The 24990-nt window shown below is 46.4% G+C and overlaps 1 protein-coding gene across 1 annotated transcript in view; it reads right to left on the bottom strand.

The window, feature by feature from the left end:
- LOC135916575 (cubilin-like) overlaps positions 1-24990 on the bottom strand; it is a 259475-nt gene that overhangs the window by 30969 nt on the left and 203516 nt on the right. The window contains exon 14 of the mRNA XM_065450011.1: positions 22033-22193. Within this exon, the coding sequence (XP_065306083.1) occupies positions 22033-22193 (161 nt within the window). The remainder of the gene's footprint in view (positions 1-22032; positions 22194-24990) is intronic.

Below are 24990 nucleotides of genomic sequence, written 5' to 3'. Positions count from 1 at the left end.
AGAGCTTGCCTACAGGCTAATGTCAAACATGCACGAGTGGCTCAAAAAAGAGAAAGCGTTTGGTGACCACGAGAAAGTTCTGCAGTGTTTCGGGTTAGAACAGTTTTATAGTCGGTTACCTGAGAACGTGCGGTACTGGGTCTTGGATAGGCCAGACGTTAGTACGGTGGCTAGAGCTGCTGAGCTAGCCGAAGAGTTTGTGACGCGTCGGGCTCGCGGAGCTAAGGACGGTCAAAAGGGTGAATTTGGCTCCAAGTTTGAGAGGCCGAAGTTCACGCCCATGAGAGCAAAGGGGGACACACGTAGTGCGGATGCGAGTGAAAGCAGTCCGATCGAACGTAAGGAGACGGCGGCAACCGAAGCCGAACGCAGAAAGCGGTTCGAGACGAGGCAAGCGCGCGTTTGTTATACGTGTCAGAAGCCGGCTCACTTTTCGGCGCAGTGTCCAGAAACAAAAACAAAAGTAGTGCTTTTGTCATTATGCAGCACTGACGAGAACATGAAGCTTCTCGAGCCTTACATGCGAGACCTCCTCGTGAACGGGAAAGAGTGCCGAGTGCTTCGCGATTCCGCAGCTACAATGGATGTAGTTCACCCCTCTTACGTAGAACCCGATATGTTCACGAGCGAGTGCGCATGGATCAAGCAAGCCGTGGAAGCTCATAGCGTGTGTCTGCCCGTAGCAAAAGTGCTTATTGAAGGACCTTTCGGAGCACTTGAGACAGAGGCGGCAGTGTCATCTATGCTGCCCCCCCAGTACCCGTACCTATTTTCGAACAGGTCCGATCACCTCCTGTGCGAGAAGGGGCTTTTGTTTGGTGAGGCTAGCGTTCAGGCCTTAACCAGATCGAAGGTTCGGGAGCTCGCTGCAAAGGCGGTAAGTGCGGGGCCGACGTTGTCGAACGATGAAAAAGGGTCAGAGGCGCAGCAAGCTGATATTCAGAGCACGCCCGAACTGAATAAAATTGAGCCTGTAGCGTTAAAGGCACCAGATACTGGAGAGGAAATTCCCGATGCGGGAAAGTTAGAAGAGCTATCTGCAGATTTGCTCATCGCGCCTACGTCAGACGGACTTAATAGGTTGCTAAAAGTCAGCCGGTCGGCTTTGATAGCCGAGCAAAAGAGGGATGGCAGCCTAGAAAACATACGCTGCATTGTCAAGGAAGGTATCGCCAAGAAAAATGCTCGCTTTGTGGAAAGAGGTGGGGTCCTGTACCGGTAGTATCTAGACCGCAGGGGAGTGGAGTTCGATCAGCTGATCGTGCCTCAATGCTATCGTCAGGATCTGTTGCGCTTGTCGCATGAAGGTTCGTGGTCCGGACACCTAGGAGTTCAGAAAACTAAGGACCGTCTCTTGCAAGAGTACTATTGGCCAGGGTGTTTTCGGGACGCAGACCACTTTGTGAAGACATGTGACACCTGTCAGCGGGTGGGCAAACCAGGAGACAAATCGAGGACGCCGTTGAAGTTGGTACCTATCATTACGGAGCCTTTTAGACGGCTCGTTATTGATACAGTGGGACCTCTGCCGGTAACAGCCACGGGGTACAGACACATTTTGACTGTGATCTGCCCAGCGACAAAGTTCCCTGAAGCAGTGCCGCTTAAAGAACTCAGCTCAGTTGAGATAGTCAATGCACTACTGTCCATATTTGCGCGAGTTGGTTTTCCTGCGGAAATCCAATCAGATCAGGGCACAGTGTTTACTAGCTCTTTGACGACAGCCTTTCTCGAAAGGTGCGGGGTAAAGCTGTTAGACAGCTCAGTGTATCACCCCCAGTCGAATTCCGTTGAGAAGCTCCACTCCGTCATGAAACGCGTGTTGAGAGCATTGTGTTTTGAACATCAAACTGACTGGGAGCTGTGTCTGCCTGGGGCGATGTTTGCATTACGGACCGCGCCGCATGCGGCTATGGGGTTTTCACCAGCTGAGCTGGTGTACGGTCGCTCGCTTCGGTCTCCGCTTCGCATGCTTCGAAAATCGTGGGAAGGCAGGGGCGACGACCCAGTCGTGGTGGAGTACGTGCTTAAGCTCCTCGAACGCTTAAGAAGGGCACAGGAGTTGTCAGGTGAAGCAATGGCAAAGGCCCAGCAGAGGGCCAAGGTTTATTATGATCGGACAGCCAGGGCCCGTCGTTTTGAGGTGGGCGATGAGGTCATGATATTGCACACATCGCTAAAAAACAAACTCGACGTGCAGTGGGAGGGCCCCGCACGGATTGTTCAAAAACTGTCGGACGTCAACTACGTGGTGAGTCTGCCAGGAAAACGGAAAGCACAGCAAGTTTACCACTGTAATCTGCTCAAACCCTATAAGCAACGGGAAGCAGTGGTGTGTATGATGGTAAACGTTCCCGAAGAGCTTCCGGTCGAGCTTCCGGGACTAGGCTCAGTGACGAACAGGGAAGACACCGATCAAGTCATTAGTGACTTAATCAGTAAAGCACCCCTGTCGCCTGAGCAGAAAACCGAACTGCGCCAGCTCTTACAAGAGTTTCAAGGTCAGTTCTCTGAGAGGCCTGGTAGGACTTCTGTCCTTACCCATGATATAGAACTTACCTCCCCAGAGCCAGTACGATTCAAGGCGTACCGGGTACCGGGTGTCACCCCGCCAGCACGATATTATGGAGGCCGAGGTAAAGAAGATGCTACAGCTCGGTGTTATTGAGGCGGGTGAGAGTGATTATACTTCCCCTTTGATTTTAGTTGAGGTACCGGGCAAGGAACCTCGTCCTTGTGTCGACTACCACAGGCTAAATTCCATAACTAAGGATCAAATTTATCCGATCCCTAACATCGAGGAGCGCCTTGAGAAAGTTAGTAGCGCTCAGTTTATTTCCACCCTAGATCTTGTCAGGGGTTATTGGCAGGTTCCACTTACAGAAGAGGCTAGTAGGTATGCGGCTTTCATTTCACCAATGGGAACATTCCGTCCTAAAGTGTTGAGTTTTGGTTTGAAGAATGCGCCATACTGCTTTTCAAGCCTCATGGATAAAGTGTTGCGGGGACAGCAAGAATTCGCTTTACCGTATTTAGACGACGTAGCGATATTCTCCGCATCCTGGTCTGAGCATATGGCACACTTGCGGGCAGTGCTAACCCGCCTGCGCGAAGCGGGCTTGACAGTAAAGGCTCCCAAGTGCCAGTTAGCACAGGCCGAGGTTGTCTACCTCGGTCACGTGATTGGTCGGGGTCGTCGCCGCTCCTCTGAAATAAAGGTGGCCGCTGTGCGAGACTTTCCGCAACCGCGCACGAAGACCGATATTCGGTCGTTCTTAGGTGTCGCCGGCTACTATCAGAGGTACATCCCCAGGTACTCTGATATCGCGGCTCCCCTGACGGATGCTCTAAGAAAGACAGAGCCGCAAACAGTCGTCTGGGACGAGACAAAGGAAAGAGCTTTTAGCGCCATAAAGAGCGCCCTAACAAGCCAGCCTGTGCTACGATCGCCCGACTACACAAAAGGGTTCGTTGTTCAGTGCGATGCTAGTGAGCGAGGCAAGGCCGTTGTACTGTGCCAACGGGAAAATGGAGAAGTAGAACACCCCGTCCTGTATGCTAGTCGTAAGCTGACCAGTCGTGAGCAGGCGCACAGCGCCACCGAGAAAGAGTGTGCGTTTCTCGTGTGGGCCGTTCAGAAATTGTCATGCTACCTAGCCGGCTCGAGGTTTATCATTGAGACGGATCACTGCCCTCTCCAATGGCTGCAGACCATCTCTCCCAAAAATGGCCGCCTCCTGCCCTGGAGCCTCGCTTTGCAACAATATTCCTTTGAAGTGCGTTACAAAAAGGGGAGTCTCAACGGTAACGCCGATGGCTTAAGTCGAAACCCCTAACGTGGGAATCAGCCTCAAAATTGTTTGTTATTGATGTTTTTCTTCCTGAGGCAGGATTTTTAACATATTGCTTTTGTGTAGTGTTTCAAAGTGATGATGTGTTTTCTAGTGCAATTTTCCAATTTGTGGACGCGTTCTGAGTGCTGCTAGACTACTGTAAGGAACTAGGCAGTAGTATAAAAGGGGAAAGAGCCTGGCATGGCTTAGTGAGGGTTGTGCCGTGCTTGCTGACTGAGCGGCTGAGTTTCGGCGTAGTTCTAACGCTTGCTGGGAACGAGAGAAAAATGGCAACTCTCCCGAAGTCACTTTGCAGTGTCCTGCGTGAACCTGAACGTGAGAACGAGGCCTTCTCGGTGCGCTGCGCTCAAGAAACGCCGAGGGACGACCGACTTCGGTTATGAGCATCATCGAGCGACATCCCTCCGGACAGTGGATGCAGTCCCCTGACCATTGGGATCTCCTTCCCCCGGCGGGGCGGTCTGTTACGTTTCGCCTACGACGCGCGGTGTAGCCGGCGCGGATGCAACGGACCCCGGGGCTTCGTTCAAAGCGGCGGACATTTTGGCCCGTTCGGAGCGGCCGCGACGCATCCCCGCCGAGCGCGTCCCGGCATGCTCAGTGCCACGTGTCTTTGTGTGTGCGTGTGTGTGTGTGTGCCCACGCTTGTCAAAGCGCGGCAGCCGGGGAGAGGAGCTCCCCAAGTGTGAAGCGAGGAGGTCTGACCGGCGCCGGCCCGGCTGATGCGTCACTACACTCGTCTCTACATGTCTCTCAGTCCGTCCGTGCCTCGCTGTCACGTGGTGTCATCCCCTGACCTTCCTTCTTGCCCGCGACGCCAAGAGTATAAAAGCAGCTGCTCCCGGACGCTAGGAGAGAGGCTCCGAATTCTTCCGTCCAGAAGCGTGCTCTCCCGTCTCTCCACTTCGGTCGACCTGACCGGCCGCTCTTTTGCGATGCTAGAATAAACAAGTTATTCTGTTAGCAGTCGACTCATGTTTTGCCGGGACCTTCGGATGCTTCCAGTGTGCCCCAGGCCGCCAGGCCAATGCTACCCTTGGAGCTTGCGACGCATTTGCAACAACGGGCGCCAGCGCTCCGATTGCAATAACGGGTGTCAGCACTGAGATTCCAACAGCCGGTGCCATCGGTGGGATACCAACAGTTCAAAGGTAAATTGTATTCAAGGGTGATAGTCTCGAGTGATCATTTCAGGTAGTGCATCATCCTCAAAATATTTTGTGCGCCTCCACATTGGACACGTCTAAGTAGACAAACGAAATCTGTTCTGACACATAGGCCAGAAACGAGCAGGAACCCCATACTGGATTTATCACGAAGAAGAATGCGACGCGAAGGCCAGGGTATAGGCTTGGCCACCCACCATGCAGGAATGCAATGCTGCCAGAGCGAAATGGGCAAAACTTTATCACAGCCGCGGTCTGGCCGTGAGTTTACGCCTACTTAGCACAGAGCCCCTCTAGCCTGGCCTTGCCAAGCCTCAGCTACTTATCATCCTTTAGTACAGATCAAAGCAGTTGTCTGATCGGTTGATTAGTCCGGTGCTTCCAGCGTGCCAGGCAGCGGCCGGTGAAGTCGGATACGTTATGCCGGAGACTAAGATCCCTAAAATTTTACCATGCGCTTTAAACGTGACCCGCAGCAGCGCGGCAATCAGTTGTTGCCGCAGTGCTGGCGGACAAGTGCGTAGCAAGCGAATGCTTTTTTGTTGGTCGAAGGCGCAAACGCCACACGCTTGCTACCGTGAACGCAAAGAGCATGCTGCTGATCAACCAAGCTAGTGTGCGATGCATCCAGTTTCAGCTGCTCCGGCGTGCAATAGGACGTGTTCCATTTCCGCGTCAGCCACACAAGACTGTAGAGCATCCAATTTTCACCGATGTAGCTAACTGCGCAACGCGATAATTGCATCCGCGTTAAGCTGGACTATACTGGACCTTTAGATTGGCCATACCAATGTACTCTTCTTCGAGCGGAGGCAGAACGCATCGAGACCATCAGCATTAAAAGAACATCGCGAGCACACAACATCGTTGTCAGAGCATGCAGCTAACAAAAGATACTAACTCTGCGGCTAGTAGACGTGCGGGACCGGTTCTCTGATACACCGGAAGGGAGTACAAGCAAGGAAAGCAGACAGCACGGGTGCAGGTTCTTCACATTCTTCACTGTACGTCATTTCCGCCGGGCAATAATGGCAGAGTCTTCTTCAGTTTTGGTATGAAAAACAAAGATTTTTGCGAGCTCTTTGTGACGGATTGACCTGCATTTCAACCGTAAGATTTTGCACAGAAGCTACTGCATGTCTAAATTAATTTAATCAGAAACTGGGCTTTTTACGCAGTCGAAAATTTTGTTGCAGTTGGCCTTCAGTTACTTTGTATGGCAAATTGTGTCATTGTATGTCTTACTCCCCATTCAGAAATGAGCCATAACTTGAAGCCCATGCTTGATTTGGTCAGGATAAAGGCCGACATGAATGCACCCAAGGAAAGGCAATCAGTGTCTTGGGCAAGTTCACGCCTGTCATTATAGTGACAAAGTCAAGAATGAGCTTCAAGTAAGAGCACGTTTCTGAATGCGGGGTAAGTAATTGATAAGCGATGTGTTTGCATAGTTGTATTTGTCCTCTTTTTCATAAGGATGCTCAAGCCAACCAGCCAGAGAGCGACCTTCCAAGTACGACTCGCGCTCTAGCCTAACAAAGCATCATCCCATGTGCCATTAGGAGCGCCGACACATTTTCTTCTTCTTCGGAAATAGGTGGCGGTATAACTTGTAATCACTACTAGGCTAAACCTGTCTTCAGCGAGCAAAAATTTTTTTTTCCATTGAAGAGGTCACTTTGAGATAAGCAGTCACTACATGTTTTCTTGGTACAGTGAATTCTCATTACAACGGACCCTGATAATCCAATAAAAGATGTCCATTTCACCCGAAGTCCATAATATCCGAAACGCCTCACTTCCAAAATTTAGGTTCCAATGTGTAACAATGTTATTGCAAAAAGTGAGGGATGAACGTCCAAAGTGAAAAAAAAAAAAGAGTCGCAGTTTCCCCCGAGAGGCGAAGCGTCGATTGTGATAGCAAATTAGTAGACAGCGTTGCGAAGTAAGGATAGTAGTTTTATTGGTGGTATAAAGTTGTAAACATTCACTTACTAACTAAATTAACAAGCACGGTGTCACGAACATGCAGGTAATTATGAACACATCTCAGTTGATGAAAGCGGAAAGTCGCTTTCAAAATGTCGGAGTGAGGAATCGCGGCAGCAGCAGTGATCGAATTGACTTTCGTGCATCTCTTTTGAACGCTAACGAAACGTCGAAAGCAAAGTGCATACGAAGCTAACGGCACTAGGTGCACTCTGCAATCGCAGATCGCTTCCAAGACGAGACCCGCGCAGGCGCGCACTTTCTCCACATCGCCGCACTGTATCCAGCAGCCACCGGAGTAAACTCCCTCCCTCACTCGTGATATCGTAGGCTGACCCTCACAAGTCAGTTGCTAGCCCGTGTTGACATGGCAAAAGTCCGTTTTATACGCCCGATTTTTACAAAAATTGCAGCTAATTTCGTCTGCTGCAGCAAATAGCCCGTTGTAGCACGGTCCATTAAAAGCGAACTTCGCTGCATTAATAATACACGTAGAGCAAACTAAGGTTGAAATATGGTCCGTTATATCCGAAAGTCTGTTGTACGCGGGTCCGTTGTAACGAGCATACACTGTAGTACTGCTGCAGGGGCCAATGCAATTAACCACTGCTGCTATGTTGAGTCCAGTGTATGAAGACCGACCAGATAACGCTACAGAGATATAAATGTGGCAACTTGTCTCAGCATCACTTGAATCAACGCTTTGGCCTTTCGTGGCGCCTGATTGCATTATAAGGAGTGCTGTACATTTTCAATAATGTGAAAAGTGTAGAATCCTGTTACCTGGTGTCAGGCTGAGTGTATGGAAAGCACTGAGTAGGTTTAAAAGGAAAAGGCTGATTTGATACTGCTACAAGTGGCTCAGCAGTCTCCGCAGCATGGTGTGGCCTGGTGCCACTGCACTTGGTTGACTAGTGCATGCCAAGTGTGCTGTGGTACCAGGTAACCAGTAACTGCCATTACATTGACATTTCTTATGATCAGTGAATCTACGCATGAATTGGCTGTAGCCTCACTTGCACGGAAACATGGTATAGTTATTCTACTCAAGTCATTCATAGAGTCATCCATGACTTGGAGTGCCTCCTCATTCAAGAAAAATGAGGCAAACATTTACTTGCTAGTGGTAACAGCCTCGTTCCATTTGCAAGAGTCTTCATTTTTAAGAGTGAGAGCAATATGTAAAAACTATTTTTTTTTTTAATGCAGCCGCTGTGTTCCGAATTTTTCTGCTTCATGGAGAAGCTAATTTGGCACCCTTCATCTGCAGGAAGTTACCTGCTTCTCTTAAACAATTTATCATTGTACCAACGTATTGGTGGTTTTCCGACTGTTTTTCTTAACGGATATTGCTGTTATGGGCTTTCAGCTGTTGCTCCCCTTTATGTTTCACTACATTATTTCTGTTTTTTTTTTCTTTTTTTTTGGTGCATACAAGGCTAGTCAAATAGTGCTTTGATGTTTTCACATGTGAATTCTGCTTTTGTATTTGTTCATGAGAAGTCTCATGACGTGGCCTTTTGTGTTTTATTTTACTGGAGAAAGTGCAGCTAAAACAGCACTGCTGTTATCCTTATGGGAGAGGTTTTTATGAGAGAACTGTTCATTTTCCAGTTTTGCTTTTACTGAGTCATTCCATTTATCCTTCAGTATGTTTTTGCCTAGCTGTTATGCATATGCAAGATTTTTGTATTGGTTCTTGATTTAAGTGCTCATTCTGCCTTTCAGAAACCAAGAGATGGCATTAGGTTGTATTTTTAGTGTTCACTTTATTTTCATGAGACAGAAGTCGTTTATTATGTGCACCCATTTAGTCTGCCTGTAATATGTCTGCAGTCTGCCATTGTGTTTCACTGCATCTATTGTGTACATCATTACATACTTGGCAAAAGGTTGATGCCAATAAGAGGTTTCTTAATAAAGATTCTTGTGATGAGAACTTGAGTTTTTCTTGGCTGAGTAACAGTGGCACTTCTTTGGTTTGTTGTCCCCAAAAGACCAGGACTGTCCGAGAAGCTGTGTACACCAACATTCACTGGCTGTAATAGCAGCATCTCAAGCAGTCCAGGGCAGTCTGGGACAACAAGTGCATGCATGCATGATGAATATAAGGAAGAGCCAAAAATAGTACAAAGCACATCCAGTGGATGTCAACGTGGATATCTATTAGATGTAATAAATAACTATTTGATATTGTGGATATCTATTATACGTAATAAATATATCTATAGGAATGCTGTGGACGTCTATTAGGTGTTACATATATCTAGCCCTGACATCCCCACAACGTGCCACTTACATGTTCTGAATGAATTTGCGATGATCCATAGTACAGCCATACAACCTTTTTTGGATAAATCTGAATATCTTATGGACATATTGAATGTCCAAGGTATACCATATTATCCACATCTAGTGTATGTATCTGGCTATATGGGTATTCACAAGGCCCCTTGAGCTAGCACAGACATCTCACTGCAGAAGTGAGGCTCCATACAAAAGTACAAGCTGAAAAGCCCCTAGCAGCTCCATATCTCAGTGGCTTTCTGATCCTAAGTTACACAGCCATTGTCAAGGGAACATGACTGGGAAGCTTGCTGACAGCCTTTATTCAGTAACATAGTCAATTCTACCAAACTCTGCAGACACAACATTGAAACTATATTCATGCCCACACAGAGTTCTTTTCTGCATCTCACTTGGTTTTAAACATAGGCACCATGCTTTTTGTGTAGCAGCAGCAAAGAATGAATGCAAAAGGGGGGGGGGGGGGGCAAATGCATTTCAGACCAGAGGCCACATGTCCAAGAAACCTCACATCACAACAAACACCAAAGATAACAAATCTGGTGCCCTTTATACCCGTGTAACACAGGTACCGACAAACTCCTTTAGGATAAGGGAGCTCAAGACTTCTAAAGGGAGTTCAACCTCAAGGAAGTTGTGGTCGTGTGCCAGTAATGAGGTTATAAAAATAGCCGCCAGAGGTGCATTCAGAGGTGTTTGTTTCTTGTACAAGTACAAGAATGTAACTTCTAATTGTGCTCGTAGCTATTATAATGAATGCTCCTTCCACAAGAATATTATTCAATGTATTTGATGTGAAAGACATACACCTCATTAAGAATCAAAGTGCGCTTGCTAAACATAGCATTGCTGACAGCGACAGTAGCTACCCTGTGCTTATGTGTGGTTTCCTTTGCAGCACGGCTAGCCACCATAACGTGGTGAGTAGGCTCTGCGTTCTGCTACCTGAACTGCTGCAAACTATACTCAAAACGTAACATTTTGTGCACAGTGACCTCGTGGGCTTTCCTTTTATTTTGTCTACTGTGCCGCGGTGCCATTCATGAGTGGCCACACCGAACACTGCCCGACAAAAGCCACATTTACACGAACCCGGCGCAAGTGAGTCGAGCCAGTAATCGAGCTGACCGAGTCTGGACAACAAGAGCACAATGCGTCGATCCGAGACATCATCGCATCTGAACTGGGGTTGCAGTTCCTCGCTGAAGTCTGCAGCAGCTCTATTTCGTGGGTCTTATCCCTACGATGAGGTTGTATTGCACAGCGCCTTGTCTTAGCCTTTAACATGATATTATTGCTGCTGCTGACGCATAAATAGCGACGTCTCAGCGTTCTCGTGCATGTCTCGGCATGGCGAGCTGGACCCGTGCGCGTTCACATGCATGCTGCAAACGGGTCGGGCCGGTTCAACCTACCCCATGCAGTCGGGCTGACTCAGCCAGACTTGACGCTTGTACAGTCTGACCAGCTAGCGTTTACATGAACTCGACAGGCACAATCCAGCCTGACAAGCCGACTCAACCTGATTCTGTAGGGTTCGTGTAAACGCCGTGAAAGACAAGAAAAACATGGCACCAAACGGCCTAGGTCGAGAGAGTATTGTGCAGCAGCAAACATAACCGTTGCTGAATTGTGCTTAAACTTTTATTTAATTCATGAGAAACATTCTTCACACGCAAAATTATTTTAATGTAAACTATAATTAAATTATCAGCTTTACAACAAGTATGGGCAAGAGAGTACTTTCTCCAGCCGCCAAGGGATACTGCCCATCTCCCTTGACCAAAAGCTAAATTAAACCTTCTCAGTGGAAGGGGACCCATGTGACACTGAGTGCATTTCCCTCGAGATAAAGACGACGGAGTTAAAAGGAGTTTACAGTTGCCCGTGTGACAGGGCTATTAGAGAACTGAAGAGAAGGTGAAACTTCGAGTCATTTTCTCAAAACTATTTCTTTGCCTTTCTGCTCAGTTTCTGGAGCCAATTTCTTTGTTACCATTTAGCTTATTTTGACAGTTTTTTTTGTCATGTTGCTTGGGCTACAGTGCAGGTCATGACAGTCTTGCTCTTTTATCTTCACTTTTTATAAATTTATAATGTGGCTATTCCTTCACACTAAAGTGTGCTTTTAGCAAAGGTAACATAAAAATGACACTCCAAAAAATTTGTTGGGAAAAGAAAGAAAAAAAAAAGCAAGACAGTCATGACCTTCAGCATACATTTAGCTACGCCATCAACGAGCCTTCCAGTGTGTTTTTTAAGCTCCCCAGACCCTCCAGAAAATTCAAGGGAGAAAACTTCTGCTCAATAATATGTTCTCAAGGTATCACTCTGAAACTTTCATGAAAGCATCAAGGAGACATTCTAAACATTTGTGCAAATTTTCATCAAAATTCATGAAGAAATAAGGAAGTTCATTTTCAAAGTCACATTCCCTCTTAATTCATACTGCAACTACAGCTACTTGTCTTACACTTTGTAAGATGAAGTGTTAGGAAGATACTTGCATTGTAATCGTGCTCAAGAGGTTGGAAACTATTTCATTAGTGTGAGACACCCTGCAAAAAAAATTCACTAAACTGTCTTCAGGTATCAAAGCTTCATATAGCAACCACAAGAGGAATCAATGAGAGGAGTTTCGGTACAGCTGGTTACATTTTTCAAGGGCAGAAGATGTGCCTAGAGGCAGAGTCATCTGCAATATTTTGTTGCTCCAAAAAATTATGAAGGTTTTCAACAGTGGTTACTGATGTGCCCCTTCTCACTGCCTGTGCATGAACATTAGGGACACTAAAGGCAAATACAGTCGACTCCCGATAATTCGAAGCTGCTTAATTGAAATTTTCAGTTAATTAGAAGGGAAGTGCTGGTCCCGTCAGTTTTGCATGTAATCCTATAGAAGAAATCACTCGATAATTCGAAGTCCTCATCCAGTAATATTGTTTAATTGGAAGTTAATTTTCAGCTGGGATCCTCGAGATGACCGTCATTCTTTGGTAGAATGTGCAATTTTTTAAGTGTTGCAACAGTTCCGTGCTTCGCGTTGGTCTCATCACTACCGCAGCCGCCCGAAACGCCATCCTTCTTGGAGCGGCATGATTATTCATTGCTACGGCTGCCGTGGCCTCCGTGATCAACTCCGGCGGGAGGCGAAGCGGCTCCCACCGGAGGCCACGCGCAGCTGCCGCGCGTGGCCGGAGCTGATCGCGGAGGCCACGCGGGTGCCATAGGTGCACGCAGCAGTGCATACTGGCAGTGGCGAGATTGTGCGAGATTAGTCTTGCAGCGTGCGCAGCGTATGTCGAGGCGTGTGTTGGTCAAGCGCCTTTGTGCGAGTAGCTCGTAGGCTAGGTTGTTCCACGGGTAATTCGGAATTGACTGTACCTAGTCGCACAGTTTATAGCCATGGCAAACCATGGCTCTTATCGCATGCTCGACCTGGCAACGAAAGTCGAGGTTTTGAAGGAAGTTGAGAAGGGAGGTGCTGCCAAACAAGACATAGCGCGGAAGTATGGGATCAAGCCGAACACGCTCTCAAACTACATCAAGAACAAGCGCACAATAATGGATGCATTTGAGAACGACAAGTTCAAGACTTCTCAGAAGAGAATGCGCACGGGCGCTTACCCAGAGTTGGAGAAGGCTCTGCTGGTTTGGATTAGGGAGGCCAGAAGCAACAAACTTCCTCTCAGCGGAGACATCGTTGCAATGAAAGTCCGAACGCTTGCAGCAATGTTGGGGATCGATGACTTCGTTTCGTCAGATGGGTGGCTGATGCGCTTTAAAGATCACCATGACCTGGTTTTCAAGAGCGTGTGTGGTGAAAAGGCGTCCGTTAATCAGGAAACATGCGCCACGTGGAAGGACGGAAAGCTGCGTGAATATCTCGCCAAATACAGACCGGAAGACATCTTCAATGCAGATGAGACTGCACTCTTCTATCGGCTTCTACCAGAGAAGACCCTGACATTCAAGGTCGACTACTGTGCTGGGGGCAAACGCAGCAAGGAGAGAGTGTCGGTGCTGATCGCGGCAAACATGACTGGCACGGAACGATGTCGCTTACTTGTGATCGGAAAAGCCGCGAAGCCGAGATGTTTTAAAGGCGTGAAGATGCTGCCTGTGGACTATGAGGCAAACAAAAAAGCGTGGATGATGGCCAAAATCTTCAAGAGCTGGATAAGCAAATTGGACCGCAAGTTTGCTGCTTCGAACCGCAAGGTGTTGTTCCTTGTCGATCACTGCAGTGCTCACGTGAATGTGCCAGCCTTGAGTGCAATACGCCTCGCATTTTTGCCTGCAAACACAACGGCTGTTTTGCAGCCAATGGACCAAGGCATCATCAAGAATGTTAAAGTCCTGTACAGGCAGCACCTCCTCGAGCGCATGATTTTGTGTATGGATAGCTCCACAAAGTACGAGGTGAGCCTGCTTAGTGCCATCCACATGTTGGCGCGAGCATGGGATCGTGTGAAGCAAGAAACAATCGCAAACTGCTTCAGGGCTTGCGGTTTTGTGGCAGCTTCTTCGGAGGATGCCTCTGAAATTTCAGCAGAGGAAGCGTCAACAAGCAAGCTTGACGGCACTGATTTTGGTGATGCTCTCGAGGACGTCAATTTTGAAGATTACGTCGCCGTAGACAAGGCGGTGAAAACGTGCGGTGCGCTGACGGATAGCGAAATTGTAGAGATTATTCGGCCCCAGGAAGCTACCCAGGAAAGCGACGATGACGTTGAAGGCGAGCCGCAACCTAAGGCTGCCGATGTAGCTGCGGGCCTTGCTCTTGCGGAGCGCTTCTTTGCCGCTGAAGATAACGCGGAAGAAGCATTCCGCCACATCTACAGCCTGCAGAACTTGCTTTCAGCAGCGCGATTCGGCAAGAAGAAGCAAAGCAAGATGACCGACTATTTTTCTTAGAGAAAATACTCGATTTCGCCACAAATAAAGTGCTGTTTTTTGTGTTTTGTGCTTAATTGGAAGTTCGTTTTATTCTAAGTTTTTTGCAGTCCCCGTGAACTTCGTATTAACGGGAGTCGACTGTACTAAGTCAACGTGGTGGGCTGTTAAAATACCATTCTAGAAAACTCGCAGCACTTGTTTTGTGCCAGGAAAAAACTTTGTTTACGAGAAAATTGCATCTGGAGGGTACGCATACCTTTAGTGAAATTAAAATCGTACGCCCCTTAGCAGGGGAGTGGTGATGCATACTCCATCACCATCCTTTACTGCTGTCGGGAATAAAAAGCGCCCGACACACGGCGCTACGGTTTTCTACGCAAAACTCTAATGTGCAGCCATGGAGAAGCTGAGCCAAAACAGAGCGTTGCATTCACCTCTGCAGCTGTTTTTGGTCAAGTGGCATGGACCGTTAGGGAATCCCACAACATCACATGGACGTGGCATTGGATGCAATTTGCAGTTAGTGCAAGTTTCGCCAGCAAGAAAAACCAATACAGTACTACGCAATAACGAAACTTCTGAAACGCTAGAGCGCAGGCAGCTCCAGAGTGGAGAAAACAAAACCTTCCAACAGGCCATGTCGTTGCCAAGGGTAATGTCAATGAGTTCTTTTTCTAAAAATCAAGAAGAAATGGAGAAGCAGCACTTCATTTTGTCTTATGATGCAATACTATGATCTTTCTATTACGAGTGGTTGAGTACCAGTGACAGAATTATAATGAGGAGTGCCTTCGTCATCGAGGTAGTACTTGAATGACCTGGAGGAGTCTAATCATGTCCTGCATTAAGCTTAATTTCTCGAATACTAAAGCTGTGTTCGCGATAATATTGTCTCGACACAATGGCCCATATCGAGTGCTGCGTGCAATGACTCCAGTTACGTACAAAATCGCCCCTGTCAGTATCAGTGCCACATCTGCCCCGAATTCTACTGATGTTGTGCATGTCGCACGCCTCAAACCATATTATATTACTCTCCTGTTATCACCGATATTTAGACGCACCGGGACGGTGCTTCCGCCACCGGGAATAATGATACATGCATACCGCGTGTTTCTTGTGGCCGATGCATGCGGGCACCCTGATGAAGACGACGAACGCTCTTTGGCTCTTGAGCTGTCAGCTGAACTGGCCAGCGCTGCAGCTACGCCTTGTAAATATACTTTGTAAATTGTGTCCAGTCTTAATCCTTTGTTCGGGCAACAATATTGACGCCTTAGATGTTCTCAAGCACACATCTATCATTTTAGCTTGACTTAATATTTGCCTCTAGTGCCCCTTTATTGGAAAAAAACAAAAACAGAATTTAATTTAAACTTTCAACAAATTCTTAAGCACCTAAATAAAGTGGTAGCAAAAAAATTCTGTCAAGTTCATTTACTTTTTTGTGTGTTAAGGCACAGTGCAACTCACTACTGGCTTCCATTATTTTTCTTCATAATTTGTTCAAGCAAGTTGAATATTCTACCGTAGTATATCGCACAATTAGTCCAATTAATTTAGACCTTTAAGTGTCCATCGTTCTTAAATACTTTAAGCCTATGTGGATGCTGCAAAATTTCTCAACATTGGTAAGAGGGATGTGAAAAAGGAAACGGAATGCAGAAAATGTTATTGTCCGAGTGCTATTTTAAGTCACAGAAAGAACAGCACTTCAAGATAGGACACAAAGGAGGAACAGCAATCCTCGCAAGCTATTTTCACAAGCTGCTCCACCCATGTGCTCATAGCCTTGTATACATTTTTCTAGCACTAGGTGGGTTCCCTGCGAATGTACCTGAATAAACAAGCAGATCATAATCCAATCTGAAGAGGAAAAAAAAAAGGTATGTTGCCTACGTTCCACATGCACTGTACTGTAGGATACTTCAACTTGCTGACTGAAAAATGGACACTATTACAATCAATTATTACAGGCAAAAGAAGCATCAAAAAACACCCACAAAAGAAAGGAACACTGACAGACACGTACAATCATCTGTCAGTGTTCCTTTCTTTTGTGGGTGTTTCCCGACGCTGTTGTTATGCGTGCAATAAGTAACCAACTCGCCCAAGAACTCGTTTTACTGCATTACAATCAAGCTAAACAAAGCAACAAAATGGCATGATCCATGTGAAAATATGACTGCACATGAATGTTAGACTTGTGTATCAGCACTTTCTGTTTAATGAAAAAAAAGTTTCTAGTGGCTTTGTATTATGGTATTCCTGAAAGCCAATACACCGGCGTACTTAAATTTACATTCGCACCAAATTTATAGGCTTGAGATCCATCATTGGACATCGCAATGATTATATGAGATTCAAAAGTGAAATGAAATCGCTGGTGGTGTAAGTATTCACCTATGCCTTCGCTACAGTATATTTATTGCTGCACAACTGTAGTACGGCCGTTCATATTACACTTTAAAGAACAAGCATGGTGACAAATGGATCATCATCATCAGCCTGGTTACGCCCACTGCAGGGCAAAGGCCTCTCCCATACTTCTCCAACAACCCCAATCATGTACTAATTGTGGCCATGCCGTCCCTGCAAACTTCTTAATCTCATCCGCCCACCTAACTTTCTGCCACCCCCTGCTACGCTTCATTTCCCTTGGAATCCAGTCCGTAACCCTTAATGACCATCGGTTATCTTCCCTCCTCATTACGTGTCCTGCCCATGCCCATTTCTTTTTCTTGATTTCAACTAAGATGTCATTACCTCGCGTTTGTTCCCTCATTCAATCTGCTCTTTTCTTATCCCTTAACGTTACACCTATCATTCTTCTTTCCACAGCTCGTTGCGTCGTCCTCAATTTGAGTAGAACCCTTTTCGTAAGCCTCCAGGTTTCTGCCCCGTAGGTGAGTACTGGTAAGACACAGGTATTATACACTTTTCTTTTGAGGGATAATGGCAACCTGCTGTTCATGATCTGAGAATGCCTGCCAAACGCACCCCAGCCCATTCTTATCCTTCTGATTATTTCCGTCTCATGATACGGATCCGCCGTCACTACCTGCCCTAAGTAGATGTATTCCCTTACCACTTCCAGTGCCTCGCTACCTATTGTAAATTGCTGTTCTCTTCCGAGACTGCTAAACATTACTTTAGTTTTCTGCAGATTAATTTTTAGACCCACTCTTCTGCTTTGCCTGTCCAGGTCAGTGAGCATGCATTGCAATTGGTCTCCTGAGTTACTAAGCAAGGCAATATCATCAGCGAATCACAAGTTACTAAGGTATTCTCCATTAACTCTTATCCCCAATTCTTCCCAATCCAGGTCTCTGAATACCTCCTGTAAACAGGCTGTGAATAGCATTGGAGAGATCGTATCTCCCTGCCTGACGTCCTTCTTTATTGGGATTTTGCTGCTTTCTTTATGGAGGACCACGGTGGCTGTGGAGCCGCTATAGATATCTTTCAGTATTTTTACATACGGCTCGTCTACACCCTGATTCCGCAATGCCTCCATGACTGCTGAGGTTTCGACAGAATCAAACGCTTTCTCGTAATCAATGAAAGCTATATATAAGGGTTGGTTATATTCCGCACATTTCTCTATCACCTGATTGATTGTGTGAATATGGTCTATGGTTGAGTAGCCTTTAGGGAATCCTGCCTGGTCCTTTGCTTGACAGAAGTCTAAGGTGTTCCTGATTCTATTTGCGATTACCTTAGTAAATAGTTTGTAGGCAACGGACAATAAGCTGATCGGTCTATAATTTTTCAAGTCTTTGGCATCCCATTTCTTATGGATTAGGATTATGTTAGCGTTCTTCCAAGATTCCGGTACGCTCGAGGTCATGAGGCATTGCGTATACATTGCGATAAATGGATGTACTTTTCTACAGGTGTTGTGCCACTCGTGGTGGCTTTTAACTGTCCATTGTGTGTGTGTGTGTGTGTTTACAAACAAAATATCCCAATAATCTGTGCATGTTCGGCTAGCAATGAAATGGAATGAAATGAAACATGTGTTGCAGTTTGTACTGTACTTTCTGTGACTGCTATTGCTTCTGCAGCATGATTGGGGTTTTGAGGAAATTTCCCTTGCAAAGCTCAGCTGGTGACAACTTAAGAGGGACCGCACATCACTTCGCGGTGCTTGGTTACTAGTAAGTGGCATTGCCAATTTATGAAGTAGTAGGCTCTTTCTCCTGTGTTTCACTTAACTAGAGTGGTACGCCTGAGAACATGAGACCAATGGCACATTGTTTGCAGTCATCTTGAGTGACCCAGACAATTTCCCGAAGTGGAATTACTTCACTTATAGCCAAGTTTAATTATGCAAAACTTCAAATATCCGTTTCAGGGCAAAAGTCATACTTGAAAAAAAGAAAAAGGAATGGGTGAATATTTGAAGTTTCTAATATGAATTTAATATTACAGACTAACTATGGGTATTCAAAATAACTACAGTAGAATCTCGTCCATGCGTAAAAAAAAAAAAAAAACACGCGAGAAAAATGTACTAACTGAGAAAACGTACGATTGGAAGCAACCAGAAAATCTGACAGACTGAACTATTGTTGACATCTACGTAATGCGAAGCGTTGCATGGATCATTGTGGCACGAAACACCAATACACGTCAAGCTGGTGGTGTTCCACCGGCCCGAGATGTGTTTTGTTGTTTTCCTATTGCTTGACGTTTTAAGAGGGCGACAGGAAACCGAAACAAAATTGAACTGGTCGGCGACGCCAGATGTCGTCGAAGCGAAACATGATGCCCACATCGCGCCACCTGCAGCAGGGAATGTCGGCGAGTTTAGATTATCGTCTACTAGAAGCCTGCAGTATGCTACCAATGGCACTACACACCATGCACTGTAAAACAGATAGGTGAATGAGAGCAGCATGCCGGGCAAGTTGGTAATCCATTGCTTAAATGATATTGCGCTACATAAAAAACGACACGGACGTGAGAGAAGACGACACACCAAGCGCAAACTTTCAACTAAGTTTATTGTGCCACTGCGTCATAAAAAACGACATGGACGTGAGAGAAGACGACACACCAAGCGCAAACTTTCAACTAAGTTTATTGTGCCACTGCGTCAGTGGCACAATAAACTTAGTTGAAAGTTTGCGCTTGGTGAGTCGTCTTCTCTCACGTCCGTGTCGTTTTTTATGTCGCGCAATATCATTTAAGAGATAGGTGAAGATAGTTATCGCAATAGGTTTGGTGGCGATAGCGATGAATGCGGCATGCAATGACCCGGGCGGAGATTTGCTGGTACCGGAATAAGCAACTGTGTGCGCCGTAATTTTGATATGAGACGGGCGTGTATATACTTGGCCTCTTCGATTTCCGGAGTACTGCCAGCCTGCTGGTAGCCAAATGGCAGCCAGCTAGTTCCGGTCCTGAGAGGAAGTCACGTATGCTGGGACCTCAAGACAACCCAAATCGGCCCGAGGTCTGCAAAATCGAATGCTGGGGCAGCTGCCCGCAGGATAAATGTAAACATGCTATCAGCTTGACAGCGCCTGGCGAGGTTGGCGTGCACTCGGCATAGTCGGCCCATTTATGCATTGTCAGCTTGACGATATATAGTTGCATTCAGGGATACGATCAATTTCGCTAGATTTCGAGCGACTTGGCACAGAACGCATGCTGTCCAAACTTCACTTTGCACATCGCAACAACGGCCTCCGATGCGTCCGATGCCAAGGCGCGAAATCACGCATAGTGATTGTATCCCGGAAAATGATCACTCGAAGATGCCTGCTCACAGCAATCACTTCGCCCACTGGCGACATTGATGAGTTTGCACTGTGTCATTACTTGAAAGATGAGAAAAAGGCCTGATTTCAGAGTTTGTTTCAGCTGGTGGTGCTCCGCTTCTGACCGTAAGAAGCTGGGGATGCAGCTGGCGCATGAAAATGCTTGCCACCTGTGACACACAGACACACACACACACACACACACACACACACACACTTGCGCGCGCTTCATATGCCTTACGGCCGTTTGCATCGCACCGTCTTGCAATGCGGAACGGTGCGTTAGAACCTAAGAAGATAATATAGAAGTAAAGAAATCCGAAGATGATGGTAGTTAGTTGGCTGAGCGAGGTAAAGTCCTCGAGCGCCCCATTGCAATCCATCAAGTCCTCGCAAAGATGGCGGTGAGTGCCCATCGCCTCTTTTAGTCGTCTGCTAGCCAGAGAACTTCCATAGAGCAGCCTGACCAAAATCTTCCTGGCTGGTTCTGGTAGCCCACGGGTAGCCAGAACCTCCCAGCCCGAGTAAAATGAACGCCTGGTGAAAGAGTGTGGCGCGGTGGGTGGAGCAACCCGAGAAGAATGAAGGCACTAGGTCTGGCTCTGGCAGCCCATGGGTAGGCAGAAGTGGAAAATCGAAGCGGCCCACTGTTCTAGATCACGCACACCTCGTGCCTTTTCTTGTTCACGTGGGATCTAACAGCTGGAAAATGTGTACGATCACAGTTTGCAGCAGGGAACGGCAGCACGTTTCAGTTATCACCTATTTAAGCGTGCGCTACGCTTGTGACGGCACCACGTGCTGTGAAACAGACGAAGATGCTTATCACAATAGGATTAGCGGTGATAGCTGTGATCAGAACAAACAATGGACACCTATGCACAAATTTCTCATCCAGATATTTAGTAGAGCGTTTAAGATTAGGGGACGCAAACGGCTTGCATACGATAGAACTAGGGGCCATGGTACTGCGCATGGTACTGCGCATGTACAGACCGCTACGTCAGTGTCTGCGCAAGTCACTTGCGTCCCCTAACCTAAAACTCTCCAACGAAAACTGCATTTTATTGCTTCCTACATATGGAGCGTACAACTAATAATCACTTACTGGAGCTTATGGTTTGCTGGCACAAGACCCAATAAGTGATTATTAGCTTCAAAAATTGCACTTTCTTGCAAGCTGTTACGAATGGACCACAAAAGCATGAATTGCTAAACTGATTTGCAATAAAAAGATTATTTGCTAAACTGTCTAGCAACCGTCTCTGCTCAATCTACGTCCTTTCAATGTAATTTAATATGGTGCTTAGAAGGGCAGTGGCTTGGCTAATTGGTTTTCCATAATGTCAAGTGGTGTAGTGCAAAGCAGGATCGAGGGGCACAAACAGGACGAGGCCAAGCACTTAATTAATGTGGTACCTACAATGATCATGTAGATACAGTTTGATAACAATATTTGGTTCTGGATAGTCACCTTCTCTGGAGGTTTTCACCAATGCGTTCCTTGCACTTGCAGCTCAACCGTGCTACCTCTTTACCAAATTAATACTGGCTTGCTCTCATTTTATAAGTGGCAGTGTAGCTATTGTGGTTTCAAATAATGTCTACTAATGGGAGACCTATATAACTGCCAATATGAAGAAGCGCTTCTAACCGGAGAGTAATTTTTATCAGTGTTCTGAAAACAGTGGTAGCTGCAAGATAAATGACATAATGCTTCTAACATTCAACTTAAGAATGTGTTAACCTGTTACAGCAATGCTCTTATCAACATGAAACTTGCACAATGAAGTTTTATAATCATGTGACCTTCCAGTTGCATAAAATTGACTTTGACACATATAAATTTTAGTAGTTTTGTGAATGCTTATATATTACCTGAGGAGTTCCAGATAACCCCAAAGTTTGCATAATGCTTTGCACGATTGTCCCAAAACAGCCTTACTCAAAAGCATTTGTTTAAACAATATATAGCAGACTCTCTGAAAGTTATAGTTAAGTTAGAGAGTAAAAGGAAAAGAAAAAAGAAAACATTTAAGCATAACATACCTGAGCAATGTCCATAGATGAGAAGGTCAAGTGAAATCCACCAATGCCTGTTCCATTAAAAGTCCACGAGCGGGTGCTATTCAGGGGATATTGGTTAGGGAACATTGGAGACTTGAAGGAGTAGCTAACACCTGGAACCAACTTTGGAGCAAAGCTTGAACCTGCAGGTTAAGAAATGAGGAACTAGAGATCACAGTTTTAACAAATTAGACTGAACAGATTTCCAGGCAAACTGCTTGAATAAGTTTTTTCAAGAGGGGAGGAAGGTAGTGAGGGGATAAAAATAAGAGAGGAAGGAAGGAAGCAAAGAAAAGGAAGTGGCAAAAGTACCATTTTTCATCTTATTTGTTCTATTATACGCAGACTGCAATAACATATGCCAAACACTTCATAACTGGTAAATGTTTCCGAGTGTGCCACAAAGGGTCAGGAACAAAAACACCTGCAGTGGACACTATCATATTTACTCGTATCTAGGCCAGCAATTATCCTAGGTAGACCGACAAAATTGGGAAGTTACAAAGAGGGAGGGAGAAGACTTTCCTTGGTTGTGAGCCAAACAAAAAAGGCATTTAACTGCGAAATGAACGAGCATTTTATTATGCTTTTTGATGTTTGTTGCATGCTGTGGGCATTAAGGTGCCTTCCCGCGCCCCGTCCCCTACCTTACATGTTGTGGTTAGCTCAATCTCTGGGAACCGTTGCTGCAGTGGCAACATCGCCGACACGGCTAGCATGCTGCAGCTAATTTCTAGCGTAAACCATGCTTATCCCTCCCGGTATCGAGTCACCGCATTAACACTTTCGGGACCGGCCCATAGGCCATCGATCCTATATGATCGACGGTTTTGCGCGCACTGCCCCGTTCAAATTTCCGCGCGCTTGGACATGTAGCTCCATCTAGGAGGTCGTCAGGAACTAGACTCTCGGTTTCGGCATAGTTTCTTTCATTTCTAGCAGGTGGCGATACGCGAGAGAGAATTTTCTCGATTGCGGCGGCGGCGGACGCAGTGGAAAATGGCGTCGTGCTCGCGTCCGGTCGCTCGAAAAGAACGCCGTCAATCGCGCGATTCCGCTGCTTCGGCAACGGATTTTTTTGATGAACCGAGCAGCGAAGAGTCTGAAGACGACTTCGGCAGCTCCGATTTTATTTCGGACTCCGATTCGGATGATGATGAGCCACGGACTTCATCTAGTAGCCGAAGGTGAGCATAGTTCCACATTCATTTCTTTCTGGAGTAGGTGAACGGGCTCGCTATATGTTCTCATTATTTTATCTTTACTTGATAGGATCTCAACAAGCTACGGCAATGATCTGCTGCCGCCAGCGCAGAAGCGGATTGAGTTTTCGCCGCGACGGGAACCTGGCGTGTACTTGGACGCAGAAGTGGGCGTGGCGCTCAGAAGCGGATCAAAGAAATTCTTGACTGCTCTGGACTTCTTTCTTCTGTTTTTCTCGATGAATGTGATCGAAACAATTTGTGACAACACGAACAAGTATGCTTGGACTCACATTTTGGAAAAACCAACGCATGCTTGTTCCGATGGATCTTGGGAAGAAGTCACCCCAAGTGAAATGCTAAAGTTTATCGGACTCGTAATTTACATGGGCGTTGTGAAGGTTCCTCGGCTGAAGCTGTATTGGAACGTAGGAGATCTGTACAGCGGTCTGCTCCCACCACGAATCATGCGGCGACGCCGGTTCATAGCTCTACTCGCAATGTTGCAAGTTGCAGACTTGGACGATGTCACTCAAAGTTCAAGAGGAAAGCTCCGATACATGTGGTGGCTCCTGCAACACATGAACGAAGTGTCAGCGAATCTTTTCCAGCCACATCGCGATCTTTCCGTGGATGAGCGCATGGTGAAATCGAAAGGGCGGTCAGGCATCCGACAGTATATCAAAGATAAAGTAACAAAATGGGGCTACAAGCTGTGGGTCCTAGCTTTTCCATAGTTTCCGTAAAGAGCACACGCTCTTGTCACTGAAATGGTACCTGTTCTGGGCTCGAAGTTCGACTCTTTTTTTTTTTTTTGTAATACAATGATCTTTCACTTAAAGGGCCCCTCACCAGGTCTGGCTATATTGAACTGACAAGCGCAGAGCATACAATGCGCGATAGCGATCGCATATACAAAGTATTACAGAACTACGCGCCGTGGAAAGATCTGAAATTTCCAACCGAACGCCGTTTTCTTTTGTCCTCGTGGTCGCCACACTCCATACCGGATGGAGGATGACATATTCGTGTCCCTGCGCCTACATACTCGAGTCCGCAGTGCGACGTCGCTTGTGGTGACACGCGACTTCGAGAATTATTCAAGACAACATCTCTTATTTGCGCAATACATTGCTTGAATAGATGAATTAAAGCTTAGAGAAATAATAAAACACAAACCAAATGTCTGCATTTTTTTGTTTTACTTCTCACCACAGCAAGAGAGATCGACTTCCATTTCGTCTGCTCGTTCGCATGTTGTGCAGTCGCGCATGCAATCACCGAAACTATGTCATTTTCTACCGTGTTCCAGCACGGGATCATGCTTTGTTATCCACTTGTGTCTGCCTCAGTATTCGTGTAGCACTAACTTATACCACTAGTCAGGTGTCCTTGTGCACAGCATGCAAAATCGTGTGCTGCACGAAACAAGACAATCACAACAGCACCCGTGCGACGCTAGAAGCGGAAGTGCGCCATGCCTCAAAAAAAGCTAGCAGAAGAAAAAATTAAGGCGGGGCCCATGACATGTGTCATGCGATTCTTGAGCTCTGGTATGGGAGAACGCAGGGAAGGAATTTCGCTTGTGAAGGCTAGACGAGGCGAGTGGAGAAAGTGTCTTGCGTGGCAGTGGAGCTCGCCTGCTGAAATCGTGGTTTTTCGGCACTGAAATATTTCAATCTCGGCTATTAATGAGCCGATTCGAAAAATTTTTGTGGCAGAATGCTCCCTAGAGGAC

This window comes from Dermacentor albipictus, chromosome 1, assembly GCF_038994185.2.
Source record: "Dermacentor albipictus isolate Rhodes 1998 colony chromosome 1, USDA_Dalb.pri_finalv2, whole genome shotgun sequence".
NCBI lineage: Eukaryota > Metazoa > Arthropoda > Arachnida > Ixodida > Ixodidae > Dermacentor > Dermacentor albipictus.
The sequence above is the reverse complement of the archived record's forward strand: the minus strand, read 5'-3'. Positions and strand labels throughout refer to the sequence as shown.